Source organism: Hyperolius riggenbachi, chromosome 1, assembly GCF_040937935.1.
Source record: "Hyperolius riggenbachi isolate aHypRig1 chromosome 1, aHypRig1.pri, whole genome shotgun sequence".
NCBI classification, from domain to species: domain Eukaryota; kingdom Metazoa; phylum Chordata; class Amphibia; order Anura; family Hyperoliidae; genus Hyperolius; species Hyperolius riggenbachi.
The window spans coordinates 331747711-331761020 of record NC_090646.1 but is presented as its reverse complement, the minus strand read 5'-3'; the positions used below and the strand labels follow the sequence as shown (position 1 = coordinate 331761020).

Here is a 13310-nt window from a genome sequence, read left to right as displayed (position 1 = left end):
GACCCCATTTTAGAAAGAAGACACCCCAAGGTATTCCGTTAGGTGTATGGCGAGTTCATAGAAGATTTTATTTTTTGTCACAAGTTAGTGAAAAATGACACTTTGTGAAAAAAAAAAAAATCAATTTCCGCTAACTTTCGACAAAAAATAAAATCTTCTATGAACTCGTGATACACCTAACAGAATACATTGGGGTGTCTTTTTTCTAAAATGGGGTCAGTTTGTGGGGTTCCTATACCGCCCTGGCATTTTACGGGCCCAAAACCGTGAGTAGTCTGGAAACCAAATGTCTCAAAATGACTGTGGTATAAGCATCTGCAAATTTTGATGACAGGTGGTCTATGAGGGGGCGAATTTTGTGGAACCGGTCATAAGCAGGGTGGCCTTTTAGATGACAGGTTGTATTGGGCCTGATCTGATGGATAGGAGTGCTAGGGTGGTGACAGGAGGTGATTGATGGGTGTCTCAGGGGGTGGTTAGAGGGGAAAATAGATGCAATCAATGCACTGGGGAGGTGATCGGAAGGGGGTCTGAGGGGGATCTGAGGGTTTGGCCAAGTGATCAGGAGCCCACACGGGGCAAATTAGGGCCTGATCTGATGGGTAGGTGTGCTAGGGGGTGACAGGAGGTGATTGATGGGTGTCTCAAGGTGTGATTAGAGGGGGGAATAGATGCAAGCAATGCACTGGTGAGGTGATCAGGGCTGGGGCCTGAGGGCATTCTGAGGGTGTGGGCGGGTGATTGAGTGCCCTAGGGGCAGATAGGGGTCTAATCTGATAGGTAGCAGTGACAGGGGGTGATTGATGGGTAATTAGTGGGTGTTTAGGGTAGAGAACAGATATAAACACTGCACTTGGGAGGTGATCTGACGTCGGATCTGCGGGCGAACTATTGGTGTGGGTGGGTGATCAGATTGCCCGCAAGGGGCAGGTTAGGGGCTGATTGATGAGTGGCAGTGACAGGGGGTGATTGATGGGTGGCAGTGCCAGGGGGTGATTGATGGGTGGCAGTGACAGGGGGTGATTGATGGGTGATTGACAGGTGATTGACAGGTGATCAGTGGGTTATTACAGGGAAGAACAGATGTAACTAATGCACTGGCGAATTGATAAGGGGGGGGGTCTGAGGGCAATCTGAGCGTGTAGGCGGGTGATTGGGTGCCCGCAAGGGGCAGATTAGGGTCTGATCTGATGGGTAACAGTGACAGGTGGTGATAGGGGGTGATTGATGGGTAATTAGTGGGTGTTTAGGGTAGAGAACAGATGTAAACACTGCACTTGGGAGGTGATCTGACGTCGGATCTGCGGGCGATTTATTGGTGTGGGTGGGTGATCAGATTGCCCGCAAGGGGCAGGTTAGGGGCAGATTGATGGGTGGCAGTGCCAGGGGGTGATTGATGGGTGGCAGTGACATGGGGTGATTGATGGGTGATTGACAGGTGATCAGTGGGTTATTACAGGGAAGAGCAGATGTAACTAATGCCCTGGCGAATTGATAAGGTGGGGGGGGGGGTCTGAGGGCAATCTGAGCGTGTAGGCGGTTGATTGGGTGCCCGCAAGGGGAAGATTAGGGTCTGATCTGATGGGTAACAGTGACAGGTGGTGATAGGGGGTGATTGATGGGTGATTGATGGGTAATTAGTGGGTGTTTAGGGTAGAGAACAGATGTAAACACTGCACTTGGGAGGGGATCTGACGTCGGATCTGCGGGTGATCTATTGGTGTGGGTGGGTGATCAGATTGCCCGCAAGGGGCAGGTTAGGGGCTGATTGATGGGTGGCAGTGACAGGGGGTGATTGATGGGTGGCAGTGACAGGGGGTGATTGATGGGTGATTGACAGGTGATTGACAAGTGATCAGTGGGTTATTACAGGGAAGCACAGATGTAAATATTGCACTGGCGAATTGATAAGGGGAGTCTGAGGGCAATCTGAGCATGTAGGCGGGTGATTGGGTGCCCGCAAGGGGCAGATTAGGGTCTGATCTGATGGGTAACAGTGACAGGTGGTGATATGGGGTGATTGATGGGTGATTGATGGGTAATTAGTGGGTGTTTAGGGTAGATAACAGATGTAAACACTGCACTTGGGAGGTGATCTGACGTCGGATCTGCGGGCGATCTATTGGTGTGGGTGGGTGATCAGATTGCCCGCAAGGGGCAGGTTAGGGGCTGATTGATGGGTGACAGTGACAGGGGGTGATTGATGGGTGATTGATGGGTGATTGACAGGTGATTGACAGGTGATCAGGGGGATAGATGCATACAGTACACAGGGGGGGGGGGTCTGGGGAGAATCTGAGGGGTGGGGGGGTGATCAGGAGGGTGCAGGGGGCAGAGGGGGGATAAAAAAAATAGCGTTTACAGATAGTGACAGGGAGTGATTGATGGGTGATTAGGGGGGTGATTGGGTGCAAACAGGGGTCTGGGGGGTGGGCAGGGGGGGGTCTGAGGGGTGCTGTGGGCGATCTGGGGCAGGGGGGGGAGAAATCAGTGTGCTTGGGTGCGACATAGGGTGGCTGCAGCCTGCCCTGGTGGTCCCTCGGACATTGGGACCACCAGGGCAGGAGGCAGCCTGTATAATACACTTTGTAAACATTACGAAGTGTATTATACACTTTGTATGCGGCGATCGCGGGGTTAACATCCCGCCAGCGCTTCCGTATGGCCGGCGGGATGTGGCCGGCGGGTGAGCGGAGACAGGCGCCGGCGGAGGATCGGGTCACGGATGACGCGATCGCTCCGCCCATGCCCCTAAAAGGACCGCCACCTCTGTGGGTGAGCTGGTCCTTGCGGGCTCCACTTCCTGGCCGCCCCTGTGCGTTAGGCGGTCAGGAAGTGGTTAAAAGCAATATATTTGTAAGTTAATAAAACCTGTAATCGATGCATTATAAGTGTAAAAAACAAAGTTAGTACCAAAAGCGATGTATTTTTAATAGAATAAGGTTGAAAACGATATTTAAGCATTATACGTATGAAAACTATTTTTAAATGCTAAAATAAGTGTAAATGAAAATTTACTTGTTGCAGCCCTGACAGCGAAATTTAAAAACGAAAAAATAAGTAAAAGCTCCTATAAGCGAAATTTAAAAACGAAAAAATAAGTAAACCACAAAGTTAAAATGAACTTGTAAACGATATTTAAAATAAACCTTATTCTGTAAACGAAAACTTTTGTTAACACGATCCCTGCAACCGCTATTTCTTGGGCGCGTGTGCAACTCTTTGCCTCAATTAGGCTTGACCAAAATGTACATAAAATACAGAGAGACGTATTTGTCTAGTCTCCCCTCACTGGATCAGAATAGATTAGTGTAGCTTCTAATCACAGTGATTTGCTCAAAAATATGATGCATGAAGGTATTATATACACAAGCATTGTAAATCGCTGATTAGTAATGTATTCCAGAGGACTGTGTTCGCCGCAAGGGTCTTTGCTGATCCCCCCCACAATAGTTCAATGGGGTGTAGCTATCTTGCGGGTCTGAAGTCACTGTATCTGGACATACCAAACACAGCCCCTCCAACAATAAAAAGTATGTCGGAGACACAAAATCCACTTTGTTGTATTGGCTGGACACTTATTGTGCTGCCAGCATACCGTTTGCTAACAACAAAGAAGATAGGCCCCACAGGGGATGATATCAACACCTTCACAGAAGGTAGCTGGATAGGAATAAAATCACCATTGGGTGTATGAGCATGAGAGGTGGTGTGTAAAAAGAATGGGTGCCACTCAACAATTGTTTCACCTCATTAAAGAGGCGTCGTCAGGAGTATGTGTTGCACAAAATACACTATATACAATATATACAAAGAGCAATCCCCCCACCAACCAACAGAGATTCCCCCAGCAACCCGCTCAAGTCAGAGCCGAGTGGGTACTGTGCCGGATGGTTTAAATACACCCCCTTTTCACTGGCCATCCTAAAGGTACCTCCTCCATGTCTAAATTAAGACTAGTTCCCCTCTCACCTTCAGAACAATATGAGCCCCGTCCCATGCATCAATTGCTGTGCTGCGTGGCTGCGTTCAGCCATTATGTCCAAGGAGTTCCTGGTCATGACGTCACATCCTGTGACGTCACTTCCGCCCCCACTGCGCTGGTCTGATAGGTCGATCAGCTGACAGCGTGGTCCCCACCTACTCGTTGCCCTGGTGACCACCAATGTTGATGTGTAACCAGTCACCCCGGCAACGTTAACCATTAATAGATGCGCCGACTACGCATCACATGTACGTTTTGGACGCGTCCGTCTGTGTGATAAATGCGCCCGCATACACAACATCTGTGATCTATCCGCATTGGTAGTGCGCATTAGACGCGTCCCTCAGTACACATCCAAATCAAGTGACACTGCATGCGTGCTAACTCAGTCCCCTATTAGGTGTATAAATGGGGGGTTGTGCACGGTTCATATTAAACATACAGGACTTCTATCTATACATCACCGGTGTGCGTGATGTGCTAGATGTTTCTATGTGTCCTACTGGTTGCTGGTCGCCAGTTACCAACGCTTGGGTAGGTACAACCGGGCAATTGAGGTAATATAAACCCAGGTGAGGCTTCAAACCTAGGGGGGGGGGGGGGGAGGCGGGAGGGGGGGAGGGGGGAGGTGGAGTGGGGGGTCCATAGGCACAAATTTTGAGAAAGGACTTGGGGGATTCATCAACACATAAGAGAGCCTATACATATTGCATTGTGAACTAGGCAAAGTTTGCCCACTTCAACAGTGAATTCCATGATTGTATAGTTTGTTTTCAGAGAAACCCTTTAATAGAAAAATCCTCGTTTTCTACATCACCTGATATAGACGTCACCAGGGGGCGTGAATCACACGCTCCTCATCACCATGGTGACATGGTGATTATAGTACTGATGCTGCTGCGAGGAAGCCGGTGGTGAGTCCTTGATTTCTGGCTGCAATGTTTATTTATGTTTACGGCGCGCTGAGCCGGCTTAATAGCCGACTGTACGCTTTGTTTATGTCACCATGGTGATGAGGAGCGTGTGATTCACGCCCCCTGGTGACGTCTATATCAGGTGATGTAGTCACATGATACATACAGTCACGTGACGCTAAGACGTCATTGTGACTCTCAGGAAGCGGCAGATATCGGGGATGAATCAGCGGTGACCGGCGCAGCAGCAGGTGGTAAGGTGTGCGCATATGCGCATAAATTAGCATACATTAGCATAGTTGATGGGCGGTTTTCACTGTGGTCCGCCTGGGAAGGGTTGGAGGGATGTGGGCTGGTCTTGTGATATTATGGGATTTTTCCATTTACATGTTAAGACTGCAGTTTCCTATGTGGTCCGCCCCACCATTGCTGATTTTCAATTGGTCTAAGATGCTTGCACCTGATTGGTGCTGTGGTTCATGGACACCTATTTAAAGAGTGATTGTGTGATTTATTAGTGTGACATAATCCTATTCAGCTTGAGAAAGGTCTGAGGATCGAAACAGCGGAGCTGTCGCTGAGGGGATGATGATCCTACTATTTGAATAATAAAGAGCTATTTTTACCATTGATGGTGCTGACTTGATTGGAGGAAAAACTGATTTAAGTATCCACCAACTTACACTCAGGAGAAATTTGACCACTTGACGACCGCAGTGGTAACTCCCCCTAAAGACCAGGCTCATTTTTGCAGTGCTGGGCTGTGCAGACTTTCAGCCTCCTGCACAGCCCAGCTTAGGTGTCCAGCGATTGGACTCACCTCCTTTTTTTGTCGACGGAGGGGTCCGATCGCTGTAGGCTTTGTTTATTTTATTTTTTTCAGGTGCCTCAGCGAGGCTCTCTTTCTCCCCGCCCCCTCCCTCTCCTTCCTTCCTCCCCTCTGTCATCTAATTTGGAACAGGACAGCGATCCATCCTCTTCCGCCTCTCATAGGCATCAGCCTATGAGAGGACGGTGATCCCCGGCCAATCAGAGGCCGGGGACCGCCGATCTCGTACAGCGCTGCGGCCCCCGGCAGCGCTGTACGCTTGTAAACAAAGGGGATTTCTTTCCCCTTACGTTTACAAGCAGCCTGCTAGCCGCGATCGGCGGCTAGCAGGCTATTCACGCTTGAGAAAGGTCTGAGGATCGAAACAGCGGAGCTGTCGCTGAGGGGATTATGATCCTACTATTTGAATAATAAAGAGCTATTTTTACCATTGATGGTGCTGACTTGATTGGAGGAAAAACTGATTTAAGTGTCTATCTGTGCAGAGGCACTGCAAGTCAAAGCACATCGAATCTCCACTCCGTGGGTGCTCGCTTGACACTGAATTACTGCTGTACTGCACAAGGGGCGGATAGCAACATGGAGACGGATCAAGAAAGTGCAAATGAGACCTCCTTGTTCTCAGGAGAGGACACAGCGCAGATTTTATCAGCAGCTACAAAAGGGAATTCTTTCTTACAGAAACCAGATGAGAAACTTATAAAGCGGGATCTGGAAACATGGAGTAAAACATTAATTAATTATGAATTACATGCCGCAACATTAGCGGAATATCACCAGCAGAAAAATATTCAGAGATCTATGAGGGCCCAGGTGGCACCAATGATGTTTGGACGTGTGAAGGACTTTTGTGGCGTTTGGGAACGCATTTGGAATCGTGCGTCTTTTGACGCGATGTTACATATGATTGGTCGCATTCAAAAAGAAATCCCTAAAATCCAAGATAAGAAATTAATGTTTGATAAACAGCTGAGAAGTTTGTTATCTCTGGCAACTGCACAGGACTATAGTGATACCCTTAAAGAAAAGATGGAGACGTATCGGAAAAAGGTGGAGGTCCAAATACCACTGTGACCTGTCTGACTATACAGGGGGATATGTCTATGTATGGGAGAAGGAAGGTTTCAGCCTAAAAAAACGAGGACGCAATCCGTTTCCTAAACGAGGTGGTAAAGGGCCACGGCAACCGAATGGGGGTAATACCTCCTCTACTGATTTTTTAACATCGTCGAGGGATTCTTCCCCAACTCAGATAGGAGAACGAGAAGGAGAGGACGAAAGAGGTTCCAACAAAAAAGGCAAAAGCAGATCCGACAACGCAAACGCGAGCAAGATGAATCTACGACAGAGAGCCCAACGGGCCAACAACTAGTTGTCAATATATCACAATATACTCTTAAAGGGACTCCGAGCTCAGAAAAAAAAGGAAAGTTGTACTCACCAGGGGCTTTTTCCAGCCCAGTGCTGGTCGGGAGGTCCCACGCCGGCGTCCTGGCTCCTCTCCTTCTCCCCGCTCCGGAATGGCTGGCAGGCCACAGCCCGGGCGACACTCTCCCGAGTGTCGGGCTGCTTCTTCCGCATATGACGCGGATTACGTCACACGCCGGCCGCCTCGCGTCATCACGGCGGCCGGCGTGAAAGTACTGCGCATGCGCGAACAAAGGTGGGCTAGTATTTAATGTTGCATTTACATTTTTGTATTTACAGGGCATCTTAGTATCCAATTGTCAGCGGAGGTGGTTTTCCCCTTCCCTTCCTCCCCCCGTGATTATACAATACAATACAATACAATAACATTTGTAAAGCGCTTTTCTCCCATAGGACTCAAAGCGCATAGCTGTGTCTCAGATTAATACAGGGTTTCAGGCTGGGTTGTGTTACAGAGGAGATAGTCAGATGTTCATGAAAGCCAGACTGAAAAGGTAGGTTTTCAGTTTAGACTTAAATGTTTCCAGGGATGGGGCTGTCCTGATTGGGTATGGCAGGGAGTTCCAAAGTGTAGGGGCAGCATGACAAAAGGCTCTGTCTCCAAAGGTTTTGAGGTGAACTCTGGGGGTGACCAAGGTGTTGCGTCCTTTTGATCTAAGATTGTGGGGGGTGTGATGTAGTTGCAACAAGTCCTTCAGGTATCCAGGGCCCAGATTGTGCAAGGATTTGAATGTCAGTAAGCCAATCTCCATTTTATCGGTAGCCAGTGGAGTGAGCTCAGGATTGGTGTTATGTGGCAATGGCGGGGTTGGCTCGTTAACAGCCTTGCGGTGGCATTCTGTACTAATTGCAGGCGGCGTAAGTCTTTCTTATGCAGGCCTGTGTAGAGGACGTTGCAGTAGTCTAACCTTGATGTGACGAAGGCATGAACTAGGGTTGGAAGATCCTCTGAAGGAATTAGGTGTTTAATCCTTGCAATATTCCTTAGGTGAAAGAAGGAATGTTTCACAACATATATTATAGTACCATATTATCATACATTATAGTACTGATGCTGCTGCGAGGAAGCCGGTGGTGAGTCCTTGATTTCTGGCTGCAATGTTTATTTATGTTTACGGCGCGCTGAGCCGACTTAATAGCCGACTGTATGCTTTGTTTATGTCACCATGGTGATGAGGAGCGTGTGATTCACGCCCCCTGGTGACGTCTATATCAGGTGATGTAGTCACATGATACATACAGTCACGTGACGCTAAGACGTCATTGTGACTCTCAGGAAGCGGCAGATATCGGCGGTGACCGGCGCAGCAGCAGGTGGTAAGGTGTGCGCATATGCGCATAAATTAGCATACATTAGCATAGTTGATGGACGGTTTTCACTGTGGTCCGCCTGGGAAGGGTAGGAGGGAGGTGGGAGGATGTGGGCTGGTCTTGTGATATTATGGGATTTTCCCATTTACATGTTAAGACTGCAGTTTCCTATGTGGTCCGCCCCACCATTGCTGATTTTTAATTGGTCTAAGATGCTTGCACCTGATTGGTGCTGGGGCTCATGGACACCTATTTAAAGAGTGATTGTGTGATTTATTAGTGTGACATAATCCTATTCAGCTTGAGAAAGGTCTGAGGATCGAAACAGCGGAGCTGTCGCTGAGGGGATGATGATCCTACTATTTGAATAATAAAGAGCTATTTTTACCATTGATGGTGCTGACTTGATTGGAGGAAAAACTGATTTAAGTATCCACCAACTTACACTCAGGAGAAATTTGACCACTTGACGACCGCAGTGGTAACTCCCCCTAAAGACCAGGCTCATTTTTGCAGTGCTGGACTGTGCAGACTTTCAGCCTCCTGCACAGCCCAGCTTAGGTGTCCAGCGATTGGACTCACCTCCTTTTTTTGTCGACGGAGGGGTCCGATCGCTGTAGGCTTTGTTTATTTTATTTTTTTCAGGTGCCTCAGCGAGGCTCTCTTTCTCCCCGCCCCCTCCCTCTCCTTCCTTCCTCCCCTCTGTCATCTAATTTGGAACAGGACATCGATCCGTCCTTTTCCGCCTCTCATAGGTATCAGCCTATCATTCAATGTTTTTTTGTTTGTTAAAAAAGGTTAAAAAGTTTAAAGTAACAGCGTCCCATTGAAAAACAAAGTGTCTTTCCCCCATGGTTAAGGTTGAACCACTACCTAACTAATATGTCATCTAAACTTGGCCTTAAAATTCATGGACTCCTGTAATGGCTTCCACCCGTAGCGGATCTATGGGATTGGTAGGGTGACAGTTTGAGGACCCAGTGCTGTATAGATGCATAGCTATGCTGTTGCCTAACAATGTCTGTATAGCATTAAGGTTTGCAAACTATGCGCCATAGCGATCGTATCCAGTTGCTACAGACGCACAGACTAGTGATAATGGTACGCTATATGCACAACTAGTAATGGAATATGGCATGTATGGTATCATTTTAATAAGAACACAAATGTATTTTCAGGTGTTTTACAATTGTAGTACTTGACATGTGAAAATTAGGGAGGGTAAAACATGAAAAAAATGTGTAATTTTTGTGTTTACTCCCAATTCTCCCCAATAAGATGCCTGTAAAATTAAACAATTCTTGGAAAAAAGATTACCCAAAGCAAGCCTAGATTGTCCAGAAAAAAAACAATACATGTATAACTTTGGTGCCATGAGTAATAAAAAGTTATTGCTGTATCAATAGTGACACAGCCGAAATGCTAAAATTGTCAGGGATGTTAAGGGGTAAAAGCCCAGGAATGTGAAGTTAAAAAGGAACTAAAGTGAAAAAAACATAATTAATAAAATGTCTTATTTTTTTTACAATATTTATTTATAAATTATTAAGTCAGTATTTTTGCATTGTGAAATCTTTCCTCTCCCTGATTGGAATTCTGAAACCTATTGCAGGTGGCGACATCTTTAGTCCTGCCAAGTGATCTCTGCAGAATGTTTGTTTACTGATAGTTCTAAGCACAGAGGGACATACTGCTTGCTTGGCAGTTAGAAAGAGCAGTTAGCTCCCAAAATGCAACACGTTTCACAGACAGAAAACCACCAGGGCCAGGGGCAAATCCAGGATTTCCAAGGGGGGGGTTCCTGAAAGCGGCGTGTGGGCGTGGCCAAAACATGGTGTGGGTGGAGCCAAATACTAGCAGTTTCTAGGCTAAATTGCACTCCCCCCAGTATAGATTAGATAGGTATATGCCCCAGTATAGATTAGATAGGTATATGTCCCCCAGTATAGCTTAGATAGGTATATGTCCCCCAGTATAGCTTAGATAGGTATATGTCCCCCAGTATAGCTTTGATAGGAATATGGCCCCAGTATAGGTTAGATAGGTATATGCCCTCAGTATAGGTTAGATAGGAATATGCCCCCAGTATAGGTTAGATAGGTATATGCCCCAGTATAGATTAGATAGGTATATGTCCCCAGTATAGGTTAGATAGGAATATGGCCCCAGTATAGCTTAGATAGGAATATGGCCCCAGTATAGGTTAGATAGGTATATGCCCTCAGTATAGGTTAGATAGGTATATGCCCCCAGTATATGTAGCCAGGGGGTATATGTCCCCAGTATATGTAGCCAGGGGGTATATGTCCCCAGTATATGTAGCCAGGGGGTATATGTCCCCAGTATATGTAGCCAGGGGGTATATGCCCCCAGTATATGTAGCCAGGGGGTATATGTCCGCAGTATATGTAGCCAGGGGGTATATGTCCGCAGTATATGTAGCCAGGGGGTATATGTCCGCAGTATATGTAGCCAGGGGGTATATGTCCCCAGTATATGTAGCCAGGGGGTATATGTCCGCAGTATATGTAGCCAGGGGGTATATGTCCGCAGTATATGTAGCCAGGGGGTATATGTCCGCAGTATATGTAGCCAGGGGTTATATGTCCCCAGTATATGTAGCCAGGGGGTATATGTCCGCAGTATATGTAGCCAGGGGGTATATGTCCGCAGTATATGTAGCCAGGGGGTATATGTCCGCAGTATATGTAGCCAGGAGGGGGATATGTGCCCAGAATGTATATGTAGCCAGCAGGGGGATATGTCCCATATGTAGCCAGAATGGCTGGCTTCCAAACATTCCACCCGGCTGCTGCACTTGCCTGAGGGGACGCTCGCATCACTACTCCAAACGAGCCTCACTTCTCCAGGCAGCCTGCCCTCTCCACGGACGGTCTGGACTTGAAGTGTCCAATCATGGCCAGGGGGAGGAGCGCGGGCCGGCCGCATGGCGTGGTGACGTCACGTCAACCGGAAGGTAGCCATGGAAACCAGTGGGACGCCATCACCGGCCGCCGCCGCCGCCGCCGATAAGGTAATGTATCTGCTCTGGGCCCCCCGCTCTAGTCAGAGTCCTCCTCGCGGCGCCGCACACAGATATGAGCAGGTGGCAGCTGCGCATCTGTGGCTGCCGCTGCTCAGATTTAGAGGAGACATGCGAATAATCTGACTTCCGGTCTTGGTGCAGGGGGGTGTTCTGTACACCCGGAACAACCCCTTCCGTGCGCTTCTGATATGTCCCCAGTATATGTAGCCAGGGGGTATATGTCCGCAGTATATGTAGCCAGGGGGTATATGTCCGCAGTATATGTAGCCAGGGGGTATATGTCCGCAGTATATGTAGCCAGGGGGTATATGTCCCCAGTATATGTAGCCAGGGGGTATATGTCCGCAGTATATGTAGCCAGGGGGTATATGTCCGCAGTATATGTAGCCAGGGGGTATATGTCCGCAGTATATGTAGCCAGGAGGGGGATATGTGCCCAGAATGTATATGTAGCCAGCAGGGGGATATGTCCCATATGTAGCCAGAATGGCTGGCTTCCAAACATTCCACCCGGCTGCTGCACTTGCCTGAGGGGACGCTCGCATCACTACTCCAAACGAGCCTCACTTCTCCAGGCAGCCTGCCCTCTCCACGGACGGTCTGGACTTGAAGTGTCCAATCATGGCCAGGGGGAGGAGCGCGGGCCGGCCGCATGGCGTGGTGACGTCACGTCAACCGGAAGGTAGCCATGGAAACCAGTGGGACGCCATCACCGGCCGCCGCCGCCGCCGCCGATAAGGTAATGTATCTGCTCTGGGCCCCCCGCTCTAGTCAGAGTCCTCCTCGCGGCGCCGCACACAGATATGAGCAGGTGGCAGCTGCGCATCTGTGGCTGCCGCTGCTCAGATTTAGAGGAGACATGCGAATAATCTGACTTCCGGTCTTGGTGCAGGGGGGTGTTCTGTACACCCGGAACAACCCCTTCCGTGCGCTTCTGAGGGCCATGGTCCTGACAGTACACTGTGGGAGGGGTTTCACCACAATATTAACCAGACAGATGTCCCTGATGATCTATTTGAGAAAAAGTAAAGGTTTTTCATGGAAAAGGGGTGTAGGCTACTGATTGCTAGGAATTTAAACCTGGGTTAAAGTTCCTCTTTAAGATATTGTTATTATTAAAAAGTGTTTTACAATTCTCCATATGTCAAAAATCCCAAAACTTGTGAATATAGCACTTCAGTTTCGTATACGTTGAATAGTTGTGCTCCATCTATATATGGATTGAGCCTAATAGTCTATGTAGAGTTAACTCCCACCCAAAATACTCATGTTTAGTTTGGCCAAAGAAAACTTTGAATGTAGAGTTATTCAGTATATTTTTAGTCCCTTCCATGTAATATTTGAAATTTCTTGAAATTGGGGAAATACAATATTCCACGGTTTAAATACAAGTGCATGTGTTTATATTTTACTTTGATTATTTTGAATGTGACCCACAAAGTTCTACCATTTTCAAGCATCACTGAAACATGTATAAATGTAAATCCAGCAAACTTTATAGAGGTACCTGAAAGAATCCGGGAGGCATGGGTCCACCAGGCATTCCATCATTTGGAGGCATGTTACCCATAACCGGACTGGGAGCAGCTGCTGCACTCTATAAGAGAGGAGAAAATGTTACATTAATATAACCATACTGTTAAAAAACATTGAATTATTACACTTCTCACTATGGGCATAATTTACTAAGGTCAAAGGCCTTAAGTCATGAGGTAAATCTGGCCTAGATATTTTTTCAAGTCCTACCCAGGTTACAGGAGACCATAACAGCCATTGTTAAAGGTTAATGACGCATCA

At 47.7% G+C, this 13310-nt stretch overlaps 1 protein-coding gene across 1 annotated transcript in view; it reads right to left on the bottom strand.

Annotated features, from left to right (window-relative positions):
* The window catches only part of SSBP4 (single stranded DNA binding protein 4), a 707712-nt gene that overhangs the window by 119738 nt on the left and 574664 nt on the right, over positions 1 to 13310 (bottom strand). Inside the window, exon 5 of the mRNA XM_068233899.1 lies at positions 13021 to 13110. Coding sequence (XP_068090000.1) covers positions 13021 to 13110 — 90 coding nt within the window. The remainder of the gene's footprint in view (positions 1 to 13020; positions 13111 to 13310) is intronic.